Source organism: Littorina saxatilis, linkage group LG7 (assembly GCF_037325665.1).
Source record: "Littorina saxatilis isolate snail1 linkage group LG7, US_GU_Lsax_2.0, whole genome shotgun sequence".
Lineage (NCBI taxonomy): Eukaryota > Metazoa > Mollusca > Gastropoda > Littorinimorpha > Littorinidae > Littorina > Littorina saxatilis.
The window spans coordinates 8169452-8191975 of record NC_090251.1 but is presented as its reverse complement, the minus strand read 5'-3'; the positions used below and the strand labels follow the sequence as shown (position 1 = coordinate 8191975).

The following is a 22524-nucleotide window of genomic DNA, read 5'->3' as shown; positions in this document are numbered from 1 at the left end:
CGTGTGTGTGTGTGTGTGTGTGTGTGTGTGTGTGTGTGTGTGTGTGTGTGTGTGTGTGTGTGTGTGTGTGTGTGTGTGTGTGTGTGTGTTACGGAGTGAGTGAGTTTGTGTTATGTTACTGTTTGTTGATTTCTTACGGGAGCCTTGAAGGCTTCGCCTCTTGTTTTTATATGGTTTGTATTTCAGTCAAGACCCAGCGGGAATATCATCGGGATACACTCGCCAGAGGCTCGTGGATCCCTATGATATTCATCCGCTGGGTCTTGACTGAAATACAAGCCATATAAAAAACCACTCGTGTTGTAACCTATACATATGTGGGTGCGTCTCAGAATCTCTTCCTCTGTTTGTGACATTATCACCAAAAGTAAAATCTTCCCAGAAAACGTTTAAAATACTATTTACACACTTCTCATGGTGTACCTTTTCAGTTTAAACAAGAAAAAATATAACATTGCCTTTAGTTTGCCATATATTGAGCATTATTTGGACCATGTGTGCAAAATCACCCGTGTAACATGGAAACAATAAAAGACAAAAAAACTGCATTTATAAGGCTGAAAACGACTTTTATTCAGTTATTATTGTTGAATCACAAGCCATTATAGAGTTCAATATGAAATGACTACATACTTACTTACTTACTGCCTTTCACGCCTGGTGGCGTGTAGGGCAGCGAAATGACTACATGCAAACAACAAAATAATGTTTTTTTCAAAGTTCCATGCATTCGTCAAAATTTCAATACAAAAATGAAAATTAATTAATGATATCCTGATCAGAACATGTTGATACATGGCATTCATTCAGTCTTATTGACATTTAACCTTCACAATAGCATATATACAAAGATTTGTTGCTCTAAGACAAAATGTTAGAAAGTTATCCCAAAAGAATGCAAAATGGTCACCGATGTAACATGGAAACATCACTTTTGTAACAAAGAAACGGTTATGCTTTTTCCCACAAACTTTACTAAATGAAGCTGATTTTGCAACCAGATTCTTCTTAGGTAAAATGCCAAACACTAAAACAGGAACAGAAAGAAAAAAAGCTGGACAAAATCAACCAAACTTTGCCCCAAAAAAGAGAAACATTAATGAAAAGTTCATCACCGACGTAACTCGGAAACGAACAACCAGACATGTATTATAAGGTTTGACATGAAGAATGCAAATGTTCAAAAGTGGTTCATTCAATTGTTAAGACAATAAACCAAAGGCATTGGTTACATATAGAACAGTTGCCACTTGCAGTTAATTAATTTATTTTAAAAGAAATAATGCCCCCTGGCATTGAAGGTGGGGTCACGAGTGGTAACGCACTTGCGCTCGGAAGCGAGAGGTTGCGTGTTCAGGCCTGGGTCAGGCCGCAATTTTCTCCCCCCTTTCCTAACCTAGGTGGTGGGTTCAAGTGCTAGTCTTTCGGATGAGACGAAAAACCGAGGTCCCTTCGTGTACACTACATTGGGGTGTGCACGTTAAAGATCCCACGATTGACAAAAGGGTCTTTCCTGACAAAATTGTATAGGCATAGATAAAAATTTCCATCAAATACCCGTGGGACTTGGAATAAAATAAAAACAATTCCATCTCACACGGCATTAAGTCTCAGGAAAACATGAATACACGCATGCAGGAAAAAAAAAATGGGTAGCGCCGTATGTATGGCAGCTCGCTTTCCCCGGGGAGAAAGCAGCCCGAATTTCCATGAGGGTAACCTCACTGGACTGTAAATCTTATCCAATCCAATCCAATCCAATCCATCCAATCCAAATCATGGTTGCATCAGATGTAGGGACTAAGGAAATATCATCGATCCCTGGAAAGCAATAGTAGTTCCCCTCCGGTTTCCTTCGAAGGAACGTTACCACCAGTTCATCAGGTCGAATCTCTTGCACCTGAAACATGCAAGTACCTGCGATTTCAACTAAAGATTGATGTAATATGTGTACTAGTTTCACTAACATGAAAATGTCTATCAAGATTTTGATGCATCCACATTCACTGGCTAAAAACAAAATAAAGTAATTATTTTGTTCAGACTTACCATTCCATTGAACATACAACTTTTACAATTAAAGAAAACATTGACACTTACCGTTCCTTTAAATGGATTTCGGAAATTTAATTTTGATCATACTTTTTTATATTTTTAATTTTCAGAGCTTGTTTTTAATCCAAATATAACATATTTATATGTTTTTGGAATCAGGAAATGATGTAAAATAAGATGAACGTAAATGTGGATCGTTTTATATAAAAAAAATTTATTACAATTTTCAGATTTTTAATGGCTAAAGTCATTAATTAATTTTTAAGCCACCAAGCTGAAATGCAATACCGAAGTCCGGCCTTCGTCGAAGATTGCTTTACACAAATTTCAATCAATTTAATTGAAAAATGAGGGTGTGACAGTGCCGCCTCAACTTTTACAAAAAACCGGATATGACGTCATCAAAAGTATTTGTCGAAAAAAAGAAAAAAACGTCCGGGGATATTATAATATTATACCCAGGAATTCTCATGTCAAATTTCATAAAGATCGGTCAAGTAGTTTAGTCTGAATCGTTCTACACACACACACACGCACAGACAAACAGACACACACACACACACATACACCACGACCCTCGTTTCGATTCCCCCTCTATGTTAAAACATTTAGTCAAGTTTTGACTACGTGAAATCGAAAGAAAAACTATTATTAACAAATGTTTAGCCTAATTTTTCACTTCATAGAATATCATAGCAGCAAAAACTCACCTTTTCTTAAGAACCTTGGGTGTTGATCACTGTCGTAACAAAATCACAGACTTCGGAAACATTCTCGAAATCTTTCTTCGCTGCTGGAAGCTGAACTATTTTTCTCTGTAACTGCGCATGCGTAGTCACCCGCACCTCTAAGTCACTACGCGCAAAATAGTTCTAATCTTTCTTCAAAACTCTGAACATTATTTGCAAAACCGTTCACCATCGTAACGGAATTTTGAAGAAGCATGTCATATTGCGCAACTTTCAACTTAGTTTGCAGATGCAATTTTGAGAAAATAATACTTAAATAACATTTAACTTAGCGAGTTTCTATGCCCTTTCATGTCAAGATCGTGTTGAAGATGAATATGCAAATTCTAAAGTTCAAATTTAGGACTTGTTGCTGTTGCACGCGTGAGGAAACCTATGTTACGACAGTGATGACAAACTTTCAAGCGATTAATTTCGTTTAAAAAAACAATTCTGTGGACAAAATAACATTTCAACTGTCAAGTACACTTAAACCAAACACACATAACAAAAATAGCAGTCCTTGGACATTCTAAACGATTCTTGTAGTGAGGTACAAAACTAGTTGATGGTTCATGTCACAGATCAGACCTCCATTTTTCACGCATTTAATCATTTCTTTCGCAAAACAACCTTCATAATGATCATGCAAAATACTCAGTTTTGTTTGTACTATTTCTTTATTCATTTTACTTCTCAAAAATACCAATATCATGATTTAAAATTCAGTATGTTTCAATTGTGGGCTAATTTGATTATGGCACACACAAAAGGTTCAGTTTCTGAGACGCACCCATATATATATATATATATGTGTGTGTGTGTGTGTGTGTGTGTGTGTGTGTGTGTGTGTGTGTGTGTGTGTGTGTGTGTGTGTGTGTGTGTGTGTGTGAGCGTGCTAAGAGAGAAAGAGAGAGAGAGGGAGCCGATAATCGTCTGATTCTGCAGACTCGCCGAGAGGTGGCCGGGGTTCGGCACCAGGCAGATGAAAACGCAGAATAATCCATCAAAACAACACTCTAACATCAAGTTTTAGAAACCAGAAAAACGTATCGTAACTCCATAGGTTTTGTGGTGTTTTGCGCATTGCTGAAACGCGTTTAACACGACGTGAATCGCCGTGCGTTAACGTAGCGAAAACGTCCAAAACACAGACACCAAAACTCGATGCTTTACCGTGTTTTGCACCCCGCTAAAATCCCAGGGATTTTATTGCGTTACGGCAGTTTTTCTAACTTGATGTGAATCGCACAGGTATAATGCCACAAAATTCAGCCAAAACGTGACTTTTCGCCCAGTGTCTTTACCAGGGATAAAAACAATGTTTCCCAATTATATCATAGTATTTCTGCCACAATAAAGTGTAACCATCCCCCTCCACACACACACACACACACACACACACACACATACACATACACACACACGCACACACACACACACACACACACACACACATACACACACGCAAGCACACACACACGCATACAAACACGCGCACCCTATAGCCTACCCATTACCCTTTCATAAAAACCAAACGGAAAGAATTGTAGCATTTTTTGTTACTCTCCTGGCTAAAAGTGCCTGTACTAACAATCGATTAGGAATCACAGCATCAAAGTGCACACAGTTAGATCGCGCACTTTCTGGCATGACGCGACAGCTGTGTTCTATACTTGAACTGCGCCGAACATTTTGCACAAGAATAGCCAAGATTAAAGTGCACGCGCTTTTTATGATCATGCAGGCTTTTCTTGCTGCTGTAGGTCTAGAAACAGTGTTCACAAGCGGTCCGAGCATTTACAGTTATACACCTGTGCCTTTTGGGGTTGACATATTACTCTTGTCAGCAAATTTCTTGTTGCACTGAAAACAAGAGTATGGCTTGGTTTACAGATGGACAGAGTTTGTATGTGCGTGCAAATGAGACGCTTCTCTAAAGCGCTTGTGGCAGATTTGGCACTCAAAACTACAATTGTCTTAATGGTGCAGTCCCATATGTCTTGATAGAGCTCTGGTGTTAGTGTTACCGTGGCTCTTTCCACAATGCGGTTGTGGCCGCTTCGGGGTTGACGTCAGTGGCAGACCAGCACTTGTGCTTTGGGCAACCTCTACCTTACTGCTGACATCCAGAAAAATACCCAGGGTAACAGATGACATCTCCAACTGTTGAGAAAATCCCTCAAAGCGCGTTAAATTTGGCTAGAAAAAAATGCGACTCTCAGCTGAGAAGGGGGACCAGCGTGGAACACTTTCAGTCGACACGAGCCGGTACCAGCTCGGAACACATGGGTGTCCAGCGCGGAACAAAACTCGACTGTCTCAACGCCTTGAAGCAGGTTCGGGAAAAAGCATCAGCATAACAGCAAGAAACTATAGAACAAACCTATGATACAGAAAAGCCATACAATGTTATCGGTGCTTATCATTTCTTCATTTTGATCAGCTTTTGTGCCCAAAAAAGACATCCCGCAAGTATTTCAAGCTGATGCGGGTCACATAACAAACCTAGTCAGATAAAACGAACACCAATAGAGAGACAAATTGCTTAGGTTAGTGCTAAAAACATCCGTTTCCGGAAATGAGTTTTTTTAGAAGACATAGTTTGTAGTTTAGTGCAGACACTTACGTTTGCGTCACACCAAGCCCAGCTGAAAACGGAGTAAGAACGAGCCCAGCTGAAATAAGGCGGAATACAGTCCCCGGTGTGATACGTGTACTTGAAGATCTGCCTTAGTTTTGCTCAAAAATGGGTGTCTTAGATTTGCGCAATATTTGGGTATGACGTCACTGGTCTCTGACCACGCCTACCCTCAAAAATGGCCTCTTTTGATGGCATGATTTGCTTTCAACAATCCAAACGCTGACTTAAACTGGACGATACTTTATATTTTTTGCATCAGAAAGTTTGTTTTGTGTCTTACCCAACAGGGCATACACATTTCGTTTAAATCCGCGATGATGCAGGTTCCACGCAGTCAGGCAAAAGCCTCCAGATTTCACGCAATTGTAGGTGTTGATAATCAGCAGACATGACGAACATTTGGCTTGTTTTCATCAATTTCAGAGTTAGAGCATTAAAATATTTGCTGGAGAAGATGTTCCCCCTTGCACCACTGCACGGCTGTTCTAGCTGGCAGACTCCCTGCCGCTTAGTTCTGACCCACTTTCACGGCCGCAGTTCACAGGTCACAGTTAACTAACATCAATTGTAATTCAATCAAGTTGGCGTTTTAATGAAAAAGATCATGTGATTGGTCAGAATGCCCCAACTCATTAAAAATTACCGGTCATTAATTGTCGATAACCACTCGCTAAAAAAGCCATTTATCCTACATACGTGAGAGAGACACCCGTGAGATAATAATCGTTCAAATCACACGTGTGTGTATCATGTAAATGAGGTCATGTCAAGCAAGTCTGACAGGGACATGTTTTTCCACTGCTCATGATGCCACAGTCACCGAGACAAACGTCGGGCTTCAATTAGCTTTGGTCGGGCGTCAATCCACGATGACGACCTCGAAGTTTCAAATGGAAGCATGTTAATGTGTAAGTGATGTTAGTTTTAACCATGTAGAAAACTAGAAAGGTCCTAGCAGTATTCTTCCTTTCTTTCTTTCTTTGGTGTTTAACGTCGTTTTCAACCGTTCAAGGTTATATATCGACGGAGGGAAGGGGGGTGATGGGATAGAGCCACTTGTTAATTGTTTCTTGTTCACAAAAGCACTAATCAAAAAATTGCTCCATTGGCTTACAACGTAGTACAATATATGACCTTACTGGGAGAATGCAAGTTTCCAGTACAAAGGACTTAACATTTCTTACATACTGCTTCCTAGCAGTAATAATAGCAAATTGTTTCTGTCACGTTTCAGTATATCACTTAAGGTGATTATGAAACGGTTAGTTACTACTAACTAACTAACCACACCACGATCCACTCTCGCAGTCATACAATTTAATAGAGACAACAAAAGTATAAGTTTCAGACGCCTGTTTATGTAAAAACTCGCCACCTCCCTCGAGACTTCACTCAAAATATGTTCTTTTACGTTCACAAAACGTAAAAAACCAATGGCCACTGACAAAATGCCAGTTAGAATATAGAAAATTATAGTAACATGCTGATCCCGTGTAAAGATAAGAAAATACGACTGTTCTGCTCCAAAAGTGCTAGTTCATGCAGGTGTCACACACCCCACGTTGTCACTACTCGAAAATAATCACAGATAACATAAAAGACAACGGTGGTCAACGGGGTGCATAAGACATGGTGCACTTAGCTTTCTTTCGCCACTGGGTGGACGTCCTGTAATTAGTCTTTTAGCCTCCACAACTGCTCCGTCGAATGAAGTGCTGGTTAGCGTGGTGACGAAGCAGGGAACTGTGGAGGCATCAGGCGCCGCACCCAGTCGCTGGTTGGCTGGTTAGCCGGTTCGCTGGTTAGCTGGTTAGCCGGTTCGCTGGTTAGCCGGTGTGCTGGTTAGCGTGGTCCCCCAAAAGGCAGCCGAACAGAAGTTAGGAAAACGAAGGCTGCAAACAGAAAGCATCGGTGCACTAAACATGTCAGCTACCCCTCACCCTCCACCTTTAAACATGTCATCTTTACATATCTCATCGAGCACGTGGGCCTGCACAAACGGACTTTCCACAACAACAAAACAGCCATTTTTCGTCCTTCTCTCCCTACCTGCAAAAAACATATACAGGTTAGTATTTTAGCGTCACAGAGAGCAAATTATGCGCTAACCTGGAAAGAACAACAGAGAGTATTTCATTCCACAAACACAGACTCGTCAACAGCGTTAAATAATGATTTATTACCTCAAACAGCCTATGAATGTAGCACTCTCATGGAAGCAAAACCCGCTTCCTCCCTGGAATGGCCTCTGTTCGTCAACAGTGACAACAACATCCAGAAAACCCCTTGCCGAATACTTATGCGAAGACTATCGCACGGCGAAGGAAAATTTGACGACTCGTCCTCAGCAAAACATGTGGCAGTGAGAAGGTGATAACTCGCTGAAGTTCCCCTAGAGTGCCGAATATTCTATCCGGTGAAATCCATCATACTCTAGAAACTGTCGTATTCGATCCTTCTTCTTCTGCCGCTGAGTGCCAAGTGCCCCGTCCTTGTGTCTCTCACAGACCACCTAGACAATAACACGTGACTGACCTTGTCACATATCAAGTTCAGCTATCCACAATTCTGCCTCGCAAAGCAGAATTAACCCCGAAAAATCCGTGCGGCACAATCTCCGCGTGCTCTGCGCTGTCAGCAAAACTCTGCCGTATAGCCCCGACTCACGCACAGGCGCTTTCAGTCGCAATTGACCAAGAGAAGGCACCCCACTGAGTGACACTTTCTTGGTCTATGTCACCAGATCGTGACAGTTTCCTAGCAGTAATAATAGCAAATTGTAAGTCAAAGCTTATATGTTTTTCTTATTGTCTTCAACATTTAGGCAAGATTGATGTTTCAAATCGGTCAAAAATGTGTCTTTGACATCAGACCTGTGCACATCTACGGTTTCTCCGTAATTTCTCCGATTTTTACATGCAGAATACGGTGATACGGATTTTTAATTGAAATTCCGATGTTTTACTCAAAAAACTAAAAATTGTATTTTTTTTCTGTTTTAAGATGTTTTGACCAATTAGTTGGCCGTTGCGCTGAAAAGACGTTTTCCGATTTACCGGAAGTGCGCGTGTTCTCAGCATTATGTCTTTGTTCTTAGACTTAGTTCGTCCAGCGTCTTTTTTACACCTCTTTGACCGCTGCCAATCACTCCAACAAGATTTCCGCAACCTACACACCCTTGTCAACGAACACAAACTGAAACCCCATGAGTTTTTAGATAAACATTGCACGCTTCAATGGAAGCCAGCATACACCCTGTGTCTCTCAATACATAAGGCTGAAATAGGACATCTGTTTTGAAAACTTCATCCCCTCTCCTCCTTCCCACCCCTCAACCCTCTCTCCCACCGACCCCCCCCCCCCCCCCCCACGTCCAACAACCAAAGCGCCTACAACACCTATCACATAGCTCTATTCAAACAAGGCTAAATCACATACACCGCCCTCCTACCTGAACTTAAGTTCCCCATTCTGATATATTATTTTAGCAAGTTATATTTAATATTCTTATTTGGCTAATAATTATTTTTATGTTTCTAGTTACGTATTTATTTACTTATTCAGGCAGTTCTTTATTACATTATTTTGGCATTATCCAAAAGTCTAAACAATATTTTACATAAATAAAAAGCAAATAAGCCTACAAAACCGCTCCACTTCAACTATATTTCGCGTACACTATGGCAACAACCCCAACAAAATCTTTACTTCCATCCCCATTTTGAAATATCGCAACAACAGACTTCCAGATCTATAACACGATCATATGTGTTCTCTGTTTGCATGTCTGTCCAGTGTCTTGTCCCCCCATAAAGCATATCAACACTACCTGTCCCAAGATAGGCCAATTGGTTCTAAGAGGACGTTAAAACTAATTATCATCAGCGTCTGCGTGGCAACTTGTGATTGAAGTGAAACATGAACAAGAAAACAAGTCGCGTAAGGCGAAATTACTACATTTAGTCAAGCTGTGGAACTCACAGAATGAAACTGAACGCACTGCATTTTTTCACAATGACCGTAGTCCGCCGCTAGTGCAAAAGGCAGTGAAAGTGACGAGCCTGTTTAACGCGGTAGCGGTTGCGCTGCACTGCATAGCACGCTTTACTGTACCTCTCTTCGTTTTAACTTTCTGAGCGTGTTTTTAATCCAAACATATCATATCAATATGTTTTTGGAATCAGGAATTGACAAGGAATAAGATGAAATTTTTAAAACGATTTCGGAAATTTAATTCTAATACTAATTTTTATATTTTTAAGTTTCAGAGCTTGTTTTTAATCCGAATATAACATATTTATATGTGTTTGGAATCAGAACATGATAAGGAATAAAATAACAGTAATTTTGGATCGTGTTATAAACAAATAATTTTAATTACAATTTTCAGGCGAACATAAAGAATGTGTGTGTATGAGAGAGAGAGAGAGAGAGAGAGAGAGAGAGAGAGAGAGAGAGAGAGAGAGAGAGAGAGAGAGAGAGAGCGACAGAGAGAGACAGAGAGAGACAGAGAGAGACATCACAATAATGATCCAAGCAAATAAGAGAACAACGTTGAAGTGACAATGACTAGGTTTAAAATGTCCCTTATCAGAAAGTTCAACCTCAGTCCTTTGATGTTTATTAAACACATTTTCATATAAAGTTGGCGCTTCATATGGAAAAGTGGCTTTGAAATTGACCCTAATCATTCTTTGGGCTCTGTAAATGTCGTTTGGGGCTATGGTTGTAAAACGGTATCTACTGGTCACCCCAAAGTATAAACTGAAAACTCTTTCTGCACCAGAACACGCAGAAAGGATTGTATCTGCCTGATGTCTGATGCTTTTCAAAATCCCCAACCACTAACACCTTCAAAACGGACATTAACTGACACTGTTGTTTTTCCCTATATAATCCTTACTATTTTTCCGAGACGTCGTCGTGTTGTGTATTTAGCTTGCCACAACCTCATACATGGTCCTAAAAGTTAAAGTTGAAGAAAATACTAAAGATAAATGAAAAAGCTGACGCAGTGTCATTCGCACCGTGAATCCCCCCATGGGAACATACTAAAGTCTGGTTCCAAATAGGCTCAATTTCCTTCTATTTCTTTGTATTTCTGCCTCGTAGGGGTAGGGGTGTTCAAACCAAAGGCACCTTTAAACCAAAATTCAAATCACACATCTTACAATACTAAGACACTCAGCAGTGAAAGGGTGTCTGCTGGTAAAAAATTCCAAACAATCCTAAAAGTACTTCACTACTAAACGTGCTTTTAAAAAGAGCCGTTATTTTCCCCTCTATAATCAGTATTGTGTTTTCTGCGAACATGTAGTCTATTTAGATGGTTGTCATGTGCACATGAGTTGCTAAAGCGTTTTCAGTTGGGCATATGTCGAAAAGCAAAGAATTAGCCCTTTGAAAACCATCAGAACTGTCACACAAAAATAACATTTACCTATCTCACTAACTGACCAAACATAGGGCTTTTCCTTATGTATTATGTATTGTCGTGTTTTTTGTAGCATACTTGTGAAAACAGCCACCACTGTTGTAAATGATACTTTAAAGAGCATTATTTCATTTTTACAGTTGAAGGACAACCTGGACTGCCGTATATTACAGCTGTTTTACAATCAGCCAAAATTTTCTTAACAAACGTATGTTTAAAGGTGGTCGTCTACATTTAGACTTTTTTCCAATAATCGTATGGTTAGATTTCGCTATAAAGTTATTTCAGATGATGAATGAACCATGGGGCAAAAAGTTACAGAAAAAAACATATATGTAAAAAAAAGTTTCTATTTTTTGGGAGCGTGACTCACGCTTCCAATGTTTACTTTTCTGTTTTCTGAGACCATGTGCTCTGCCTAAAAATATCGACCAATCAAATTATTCGCGGCGCATGCGCAACGAGTCATTTATGGTCCAAAGTTGTCTGCCATCTTGCGCCAGTTACGTAAAAAGCAAAATTGTGATCGATCAGGGCGGCATAGGTCTGAATGTGTACATGTGGGGGACCAGAAACAACCCTGAGATGCAGCGAAGTTGGAATTAGGCGCCAAATTCAACCGGCAAGTGGCAAAAACACTATGATGCTCATTGAAAGTTACGTCGGGGGTGTGCTCAAAGTACTTTTGGCAAAATCGCAAGCAGGACAAAGCCCTGGGAGTTTTTCCTGTGGATGAGCATGCTGAAACGGAATGTAAGTATAATTGTTGACATTATACCCAACCTTTACTTTGATCTTCCATTAACTTTACTTGTATATTTGAATTCAAACCTAGTTATTACGTTTCACAGTTCTGAAACAAAGCTTGTACGTACATGATTACCATTTCACTGTAGGCTGAAAGGGCGCGTCCGAACATTTCATACTCAAAGGCGGTTTGAAATCTTAAACCGGGCTTACTTTTAGATTTGGTTTTTACATTATGTATTCCTCCACACTTTTTCCTTTTCTCAGCTAGTGTCGTGTCGTGGTGTGTGTCGTGGGAAAGAGAGGGGGGAGTTGCATTTTCAGTGGCCGATTCTACTTCGGACAGATCATAGATCTATACAGACGGTATCGCTAACTCGTCATCTATGGACAGATCAAGCTCATCCAGATGAATAGAACTAAAATGTCAAATTTTTTTTAGAATCTTATAGATCTGTTCTTAGTTTTTACGGTATGGCTTCAGCTACATTCAATCTGCGTGTGCCTTACACGAACGACTGTTGAAAAAAAAATCTCTTCAGAGATTCATGATACTATTCAGTTTTAACCACCACGTTTTTACATTGTGTGATTAAATGATAAGGTGACGTGCATCTTCACGCAGTCGCGCGCGCGCGCGCGTGTGTGTGTGTGTGTAGGGAGGGGGGGGGATATGTCTGTCTGTGCCCTCTGACTTCAACATAAATTGTGTGTATTCAACAGTAACGTTGCACATTGCAGATCTGTGCGCCAGGAATGTGGACAAGGAAGCCGCACTTTTGAGCAAGCAACGGTAAGCTATTTTATTCGAAAGCTGTTTTATTCGATTACAGCGAGTCCGTTTGTAAGCAAGCTTTTAATTTTATGATGTTCCTGTACACAACCTTCATCGATGCTACAGGGATACTGTTTCAAGTTTTTAACATTGAAACTGTGTGTGTGTGTGTGTGTGTGTGTGTGTGTGTGTATACGTGTACGTGTGTGTGTGTGTGTGGGTGGGAGAGAGAGAAAGACAGAGAGAGAGAGAGAGAGAGAGAGAGAGAGAGAGAGAGAGAGAGAGAGAGAGAGAAAGAGAGACTGTCTGTGTGTGTGTGTGTGTGTGTGTGTGTGTGTGTGTGTGTGTGTGTGTGTGTGTGTGTGTGTGTGTGTTCGCTCTGAAAAAACGAGAACACACAAAAATAAACATCGTATTTGGTCAAGGTATCAGAAATATTTAGTATAATAGCTAATAGTGAAGGGTAAACATTTTTTTCTCATAGTCTTTATTCATCAAGCTGACAGTGACAACATAATAAGGGAACACAGACAAATTAAATAACATATCCACAATTACTATAACAACAAATGCAAGCGGACCAATAGTTGCAACAAACTTCAGGCTAAATAACATCAAAAAGAAAGGACCAGGGGAAAAAGAGAGATCACACGTATCTAAGAAAACAGCGGTAACCATTTGTATGTCCGAATGTATCATTAAACCCACGATATCCACATCTTGCCTGTTCTTAGTGTCATGCAATCATGAGTAGCAAGTGGTGTAAAAATTGAGAGACACAGAAAGGCACAGTCGTTCCCATGAAAGCTTTTGGCTCACCATCTCAGATTTAGACAAGATTGTACATGAACAAAGACTTAGATTCGACAACCTGGCTGCTTCATGCGCAAAGTGATAATTTATTTTGATGTGTTATCATCACAGATTCCTGCTTGAGTTCGTTCACAAATCAGTCAATAAAAAACAATCACAAACTGCACCCAGGCTGATTAGTTAATGTGTTTAGCGATGGTCTTTTCAGGCCTGGTCTGTTCTGAGACTGTAAATCGAATAGTTTACTCGGGAAGGACTGAACCTTTCACATCAATATTCAACAAAAAACAACAAAACGTCTGAATAACACATACGAGAAGGGGGGGAAAATTAATTTGTGTGCTTTTGTTATCAGGGGAGGGAACCATCTAATCCGAGCAAAATTACCTCCCTTGATTTGTCTTACGTGATACATAATGTGCAAAGTGAATAAAAAGTGCATCAGTCACAAACAAATACAACTATTTAGCAGGATCAATTAGTACACTTGATGCATACATGAATGTTGATCTATTCAGAATAATAAATAATGTCCCGGCTGATACTCCCTGCTAAATTATTAGCAGATTATCATCGATATTTGTGTTCCCTATGCACAGCGTTTGTTTTTCGGTTGTTGTTTTGGTTCATGTAACGTTTTAGGCGTATTCTCAAGACATTTAGAGAACTGTTATGGAAGCCTGAAGATCAAAGACAAAAATGTATTTACCGTAAAATGCAAAAAAAAGAAAACGGGTTTTCCAATAGCTCCTGCCATTCTGATTGTGGACTTTAGCATGCATAGCCGTGTCAGAAGACAACAAATATACATGCAGCCCGATTACTTGAAATGTGGCATCGGTATCAAGTGTGTGTGTGTGTGTGTGTGTGTGTGTGTGTGTGTGTGTGTATGTGTTGTATGTGTATGTGCGTGTGTATGTGTGTGTATGTGTGTGTGTGTTTTGATCCAGCTACAGAAGTAAAGAAGCTAATGTCTTACAATATTTTCAGAAATGATCGCTCTATGTTTTACTACAGAACTGAAGGAGCAATGGTTGAGAGTGAGGGGGTAGGTATGCAATATACAAGTGGGTAGATTTGTGAACCATCTGTGTGCCCGCTGGGTGGAAGGCGTCCATGGCATCCATGTGAGAATACATCGCTGCTCTGCCGATTCAGGATGAAGTCATAAATGTCCAAGCCATTGTCCTGCAAGAAAAAAACACGTCATTTTTAGTCCATATTATATGCATTTCCGTGACTAAGCTTTGGTTTAATCATCGGCCTGATAATGATGACCTAGAAGCAATAGATTTGTTATCAAAAACAATTGAAAAAAAAGTAAATTAATTCTTTCCTTCTCCTTGTATTTATCAATGTGTTTATTCTTTTCTTCTCAAGTTTTTTTTTCTTGGGTGGGAAGGGGGGGTGGTGGAGGTGGGAAGGGGGGGGGGGGTGGTGGAGGTTGGGAGGGGGGGTGGGGTGGAGGTTGGGAGGGGGGGTGTGTGTGTTGTAATTAGTTGTTTTCAAACACTTCGGACAGATACTGATGCGCCGGAGACATAGCAGAATTTTTCGGGGATGCATAATCTTGCGATCAGATGTGCAAGATGGTGATTGTTCTACACTACTTGTCATAAAAAAACTTTACAGATGCGTTTGAGGGCAGATCTTTATGATGAGGCCGTTTATCGTAAAACCAATTATATGACTGGAAAGGCCTTTTATGCCCCTAACTTATTCAGAAAACAGATTGAGTTTACATGACGTAGTGTCGATACAGTGAAGCCTACAACACAAACACACCCCAAAATCAAATTCGCAAAATCAAGGTTCCCGCGTTAAAATTGACAACGAATCAGAACTGCTAAAACAAAACATGTTTAGCATGTTCTTAGACAAAACAATCAAATTTGCATCCAAATCAGTAAGTTTTGTTTGTTCACATATCTTGTCTAACATGGACGCTATGGCATGCTGAGCGGTGTAGGTGTCAATCCTCTCAGCAGGCATAAAAGGCAGTTTTTAAAGCCGCATTAGCGGGTAATGAGACAAAAAAATTGTACAAATCACGGTAAACATTTTTACAAATCACGTTTTTGCGCCCGATATTTTCTTGTCAACTCCAAAGTCAAGGGACGAATACGAAATCCCTTGACTTTTGGGGTAAACTGTTAATTTTAAGATTTTTATTTTTTATTTTTATTTTCATTACTTGGAGGTCCCATCGTTGGGAAATTCCGGTCGCTTCCTCCCAGTGGAAAGCTAGCAGTGACAGAGTCGCACTACCCCAAAGTCAAGGGATCTATTAGTCCCCTTTCGCCGTTATCCCAATTCGCCCCCATCCCATTTTGGCGACATTTCTTAGGCCAAGTGTCATTTTACCACCATATCATGTACCATTAGCTCCACATCCCATTTTGGCGCAATCCCGTTTAGCCCATTTCGCCCCCATCCCATTTTGGCGACATTTCTTAGGCCAAGTGTCATTTTACCACCATATCATGTACCATTAGCTCCACATCCCCTTTTGGCGCAATCCCGTTTCGCCGTTATCCCATTTTGCCCCCATCCCATTTTCGCGACATTTCACAGGCCAAGTGTCATTTTACCACCGTGTCATACCACTAGCGCCACATTCCATTTTGTCGCCATGCCGTCATCCCATTTCGCCGCCATCCCTATTTCGTGACATTTTGGATTGTGGCAAAAATGGGATTTGGCGTAAACAGAATGTCTTCCTTTTTTTTTATAAGGGGCTTATTGTCCGTCAGGTCTTAATTGCCTATATTGGGCTGGCCGAGTGGTAACGCACTTGCGCTCGGAAGCGAGAGGTTGCGTGTTCGACCCTGGGTCAGGCCGCAATTTTCTCCCCCCTTTCCTAACCTAGGTGGTGGGTTCAAGTGCTAGTCTTTCGGATGAGACGAAAAACCGAGGTCCCTTCGTGTACACTACATTGGGGTGTGTACGTTAAAGATCCCACGATTGACAAAAGGGTCTTTCCTGGCAAAATTGTATAGGCATAGATAAAAATGTCCACCAAATACCCGTTTGACTTGGAATAAAGGCCGTGAAAGGTGAATGCTCGCCTAATAGGCTACTGAGCTTTACTGGCCGATGTGAATGCGTTATATATTGTGTGTAAAAAATGTCTGTTTGTCTGTCTGTCTGTAAAAAATTCCATTTCAAACGGCAGAAATTAATATGTAAGCGCCTAGGGCTATATCTAGATTAGGCGCATAAAAATGATCACAATAATAATAATAATAATATTGGACATGAATTGGTTTATACGATTCGAGTTTTTACGCCCTCACGGCTTTTGATGTATGGGTGTTTAGGTGGTATCAGCCATCTGCACTTATGGTAGAATGACCAAGATCTTTAACGTGCCATTGTGGTGACACGGGGGTGGGAGATGGATACCGTCTCTGGGTCTGCACATAAAGTTGACCCGTGTCCGTCCCGGCCCGGATTCGAACCAGCGACCTTTCGATCACAAGTCTAGTGCTCTACCACCTGAGCTACCCGGGCCCCATGTCTTCCTAGTTGAATAACGCAGTATAGTAGAATAGTGAGGCTTGGCAAGAAGAATAAATAAAAAATGGGATGGCGGCCAAATGGGATGGTGTCAAAATGGGATGTCGCGCTATTGTTATGACACGGTAGTAAAATGACGCTTGGCTTGTGAAATGTTGCGACAATGAGATGGGGGCGAAATGGAATGCGGTGAAACGGCATGGCAGCCAAATGGGATATGGTGTCAAAATGGGATGTCGCGCTATTGTTATGACATGTTTGTAAAACGACGCTTGGCTTGTGAAATGTCGCAAAAATGGGATGGGGCAAAAAATGGGACGGTGGCAAAATGGGATTGCACCAACATGGGATGTGGAACTAAAACCACCCCCACCACTCAGCGTAGAGGCTCTAAACAAGAAAAATTAATAAAATTAAAAGGCATGCATTACTTTGTGGAATGCGATATTTTTACATTTTTACAAATCGCGGTTTTAGGTTCGACGTGATTTGTAAAATGTTTTTACATTTTTACAAGCCACGGGTTAACAGTAACTCGCTAACGCGTTGCCTTCAAACTTTCGGAGAGTTGTGCTAACACATGTTGTAAAGTACTTTCGGAATTTCAAGTAATTTGAGACATTAGGTCTGCTGTTATTTGTCATGTCAGAAACAGTTCTTAAATTGACGATAGGTTTTTGCTGAATCATTGAACAAATTTTATTTGTTGAAATCTTCAAGAACAATGACAGATGCGCCACATACTCAAATTTCATGTACATATTTTATCAGACATGGGTGGTATGAGGATTTCAACGCGAAAGTAGTTTTTTTAAGAAGTTGACTCATTCAGAGCGCTGAGCGCAAATGTCGGCCTACGCATAGCAAAGCTCACTGCCAACACGCTTAACTGATCAATGGCTCTTGAAAAAGCATTTTCCAAAAATGTGTGTGTGCGTTTAAACAAGTGCACTTTGAACAGCCATTGGTGAAACTGTATTAAATTTAAGGGTAAATTGAAGCTTTCATTTTTCTAAATGCATGCTAATTCTAAAAAAAATTCTGTTCAATCGGACAGGGTACATCTTTATTTTTAAAACTCTTTCTGGGATGTCGCATTTATAACAGCAGAACTAATACCTCACATGACTTGAGATTTCGTGTGTACTTTACGACATGTGTTAACACAAATCTCCGAAAGTTTGAAGGCAATGCGTTTGCGAGTTACTCAAATGTACCATTCTTTGTCTTATTACCCGCTAAAATGGCTTCAAAACTGCCTTTTATGCCTGCTGAGAGTATTGACACCTACACCGCTCAGCATGCCATAGCGTCCATGTTAGACAAGATATGTGAACAACACATACTGATTTGGATGCAGATTTGATTGTGTGAGCAAGAGTGACCCTGTTTTTAAAAAAAAATGTATTATCTCAAATTGAAGAACAACTCATTTTTTGCCCACACAAATTGATTTGTTTCAGCTGTTGTGCCAAGCAGTGTTGTTTTGCCAATTTGAAGAAGACTGGGTGACAGGTGACCCCCCAAAAATGCAACCCTCAAAAATGCTAATAACTTCTACATCTGTTGACCGAATCACTTTATATTTGGGTGACATAAACTTCAGCTACCGTGACACTTTCACAAAGGGGCAATTTTGTAGATCAAATGGTCAGACTTTTGTGCTATTTCAAAAAAAAAAGTTGCCAAGATGTGGAAGGGTCATGCATAGGCTTAAGTTTATGTCCCCCAAATATAAAGTGATTTGGTCAACAGATGTAGAAGTTATTAACATTTTTGAGGGTTGCATTTTTTTAAGGTCAACCTGTATTTGCCAAAAAATCAGCCTGACTGGGCCATTTCTACTTTAGTATTACAAAGTGAATTTCCAGGATGTTGTTATAACATTTAAAGATTAATAACTGAAACAGGACACATTTCTAAAGATTTCATATAACGATTATCCGCCCTATCCTGACACGCCCATCACTTTTCAGGTCGTTGTTTTTTCATCATAATTTTAATGCATAATTACGGCACATCATAGTCGAGTCATGCACAACTTATGGCGATTAACAGCAGTGTGCTAACAGTTTTGAAACTGTTTCAGATTTTTAAGTACTATTTTTGTAATTACAGGTCTTTGACGGGTGGTTATCAACCTCCCTTCACCTATCTTGGTAGTGGTGACAAACACACCTGGAAGGACATGTGGCTGCACTTGAAGTAGGCTCCTCTGGGAAGGATCCTCTGCAGGCCATGCCCAAAACCGGGGATGGGAGCGAGCCGCTCAGCAATGGACAGGACCAGCTAGCTCCCCCGCGGTCATCTCGTTAATCATGTTCTGACCAACACAGTTAAAAGTCCTATTGTCATGAAATAATGTGATGCATTCAAATTTTTATCCATTTTATCTGTTTTAGTAGATGTAGTATTATGAAACCAGCGGCATATAGATATAATTATAAGCCATGCGCACTTGACCGGCATTCATGAAACTTTGTGGAATTATCATCCCATATTTCAGGCCAATGTACACCAAATTTGAAGTAAGTTGCATAAGTAATTCATGAGTTATCAGCATTTTAATGGGTGGCATTTTTATTTTTATATATATTTTTTTTTTTTTTTTTGGGGGGGGGGGTACTTTGTACATGTTTGTGTGTGTGTGTGCTTTATGCATTCAGATGTATACATATATGTAAGAGTGTATGCATTAAATAAGTTGGTATATAATTAAAATTCTGTTGTTAATAAATTGTGTCTCGACTGATTGATGGGATTGTCGATTTTGTAAGTATCCTTTTAAACAGGAAACGGAAGTATAGTGTGTCACCACCGCCCCCCCCCTCTCTCTCTCTCTCTCTCTCTCTCTCTCTCTCTCTCTCTCTCTCTCTCTCTCTCTCTCTCTCTCTCTCTCTCTCTCTCTCTCTCTCTCTCTCTCTCTCTCTCTCTCATATGCACACACACGCATTTACAATATACAGCCCATACTTGAATAACTGAGATTAACATAAGCACTCAAGCAATAACAGAGAGAAGAAATCTTCAAACCATTACATTTGTAACTACACGAACTCACTGTAAGACTAAGAGACTGGATCTTTCTTCCCGATAACTCTTGGCGGCAGCTTCTTGAGTTGCTGTCCGCATGCGGACTCTGTGTCCTTGATTCCCGATTCCGCTGACAAACAATGTAACACTGCCGCACCTGCTGGCCCTGCCCTGCCTCTTCTGACCGGTGGAGACGATGTTTAGCTCAGAGTTGAGACATGAGATAAGCGTACTTTGTTCGACCTGAGTATCGAAATGGACAGCTTTTGCAGAAAAAAAAGAAACAACAAAACAAAACTGTTAAAAGACATGGACAAACGGTTATACTTGACGGACATGAATCATAACTGAATAAAATACGTGACTTATACCTACCATGCAATACAGTACAGTATTAGTTTATTTATGCCATAAGGGGCAAATGTATAATGAGTTACACGTTTGGCATTTTTAAGAACTATAAATGCATACATGAATCGTCTAAAACATGATCAGGTATAAGAAAACATGATCAGGTATAAGAAAACAAACACGTACAGATACTCCGATTCACTCAATCACTCGTACTACCACGTGAATGTCACACACACACACACACACACTGACACACGCACGCACGCATCTACGTACACACACATGCACACACACACACACGCACAAACACACACATCTACAGACATACGCACGCACATTTTACACATACACACAAACACGCACATTTTACACACATACGGCACACACATATAGACCTAAGAAATACAAAAATAAAAACCAGCTGCATTCTAAGATTCGACCGGAGAATCTAGATCTCTGATTCAACTGATTCAGTTAGATCTGTAGTTGTTAGCAAAGAAACTACAATGGGATTCCTCATGTACAGTGTTTGTTGTTAGTCAGTCTTGCAGGAAAATCAATGGCGATTCTGACATCGATGTTGCGGGTAGTAGTCTACCGGCGTAAACTCATTATAAATGAAAGCACACAAATCAAGGACTCTTGTTGGAAAATACCTTTTTTTTTTATTCCGATCCTTATTTTGTAGTCGAAATGTTTTGTGTGTGCAGAAATACAAATTTAGATCGATTGCAAGCGTTTTAGATTTCATTGTCAGTGTTCGTGTGTCACTAGTGTCGGAACTGTGCCTCTCGAAACATTCAGTTAGCGTTAGACCTATGCTTTTGCTTTATTTTTATGATGACTCCTTAATTCCTGAACCGAATCATTAAGCAGAGCCTCTTTGTAAACCGCCATAAAACAAAGTACCGTGATGTGCATTGCTGAAAGCGTAAATCTGACTTTTGAGAGGTTCCCTGAAATGCGTCAACTCGGCTAAGATTTAAAATCTACCAATGACGAACACAGTACGTGAACAGAGCAAACACATTGCTTGAACCTGTTTTGTTGCATAATGAAGCCTTGTTTGCAGCCACTTAAAAGTTTTATACGACAAGAATGTATTGCATAATTGATAAAAAGAACTTACCAGAGAACTTTCGTCAAGCCAGCGGCTGCTCATCGCTAGGAATTCTGGGTGGTTGAGCACTTTGAAAACTTCCGGTTTACATTATGTTCCAAATAAGGATATCCTACTACGATTATGTTCCAAATAAGGATATCCTACTACGATGGAATACATCAATGAATTTTCAAACGGCTACACTTGCTCCGTCCTTTCTGATCGGAGGGGGGTGTTTTTTTGAAAGTGTTAGTGAATGGATTAAACATTTTAGCGGTCAAATCTCAATTTCTGTCAGAAAATGTAGACGAGGACCTTTAAGAACAACTCCCATAGTGAAATTGAAGGAAAACAAAGTGAAAACCCCCCTGCCATAGAGGAGCTAAAGAATCAACAATAAACGACTGCATGGATAGAAATTCGGTGACATGTCTGTTTGACTTGCTTGTGTTAACATGGAAAAGTTTCTTTATGACATGATTGTTTGACTTGTGTTACAGGGCAAAGGCTATGGCTGATCTATCCGCCCTAGCTCATGGCGCCACCCCAGACGGCAAAGCTATACAAGCCGACCCTGCATCACAATCAGCTGGCAACGCCAAACAAGCCGACCCTGCATCACAATCAACCGACAGCGCCATAGAAGGCGAAACTTCGTCAGGGGTTCAAGAGGAGTCGGTAGGCGATAAAGATGGCAAAGAGAGCAACAGCAAATAAGAAACAGATATTTATCGGAACAAAAATAAGCATTAGAACTTCTGACAAAAGTATTTTACTGTTTGAAAGACTTTAACACTTTATCTTTTTTGCATTCTTTTGCCTTTTTTCTATGTGTATAAACTTTACAGCAAAAGACGTAGACAAGGGAACACTAGGTCACACGAAAGTACACAAGTTGGAAAAATACAGAACACATGAAGGGGGTGGGCGGAGGGTGGTTCATGGGTTGGTTGCTTGATACACACAAATGTGTAAAAGAACAATACATTGTACTAGGCGTGTTTCCCGCCATACTCGTCAAGATACCCTTCCAAAATAAGTGGTCAGTCTTTATATTTACACATATTTAGACCTAATGATTACACGAAAACATTAGTATACCTGTACTAACACCAATTTGTATAAAGTTATTTAACGGATTACTTACACCTACACTATACTTTTCTCAAGTACATCTTAGCTTGACATTTCTAATAAATATATACAGATGTTGGCTCTTCTTGTTCATTTTGGAAGTGTAAATGTGGTATCTGTGACCCGTTCTCACAAAATGATAGATAAGTTGATTTTTAACATCCTGTGAGATTTATTATGTTAAAA

The 22524-nt window shown here is 40.2% G+C and overlaps 2 protein-coding genes and 2 long non-coding RNA genes across 4 annotated transcripts in view; 3 read left to right on the top strand and 1 right to left on the bottom strand.

Annotated features, from left to right (window-relative positions):
• Positions 1-22417, top strand: part of LOC138970628 (multiple epidermal growth factor-like domains protein 10) — a 130394-nt gene extending 107977 nt beyond the window's left edge. Inside the window, exon 22 of the mRNA XM_070343098.1 lies at positions 21705-22417. Coding sequence (XP_070199199.1) covers positions 21705-21921 — 217 coding nt within the window. The 3' untranslated portion in view covers positions 21922-22417. The remainder of the gene's footprint in view (positions 1-21704) is intronic.
• The window catches only part of LOC138972052 (uncharacterized), a 542426-nt gene that overhangs the window by 296919 nt on the left and 222983 nt on the right, over positions 1-22524 (top strand). The gene's annotated exons all lie outside the window — the stretch shown is intronic.
• LOC138970605 (uncharacterized) lies at positions 11126-18973 on the top strand. The gene is made up of 3 exons (XR_011457013.1): positions 11126-11614; positions 12350-12401; positions 18834-18973. It is a non-coding gene; the product is annotated as an uncharacterized lncRNA (long non-coding RNA).
• On the bottom strand, positions 17328-20585 carry LOC138970604 (uncharacterized). Its single transcript, XR_011457012.1, has 2 exons — positions 19777-20585; positions 17328-19038 (listed from the first exon to the last, which is right to left on the bottom strand). It is a non-coding gene; the product is annotated as an uncharacterized lncRNA (long non-coding RNA).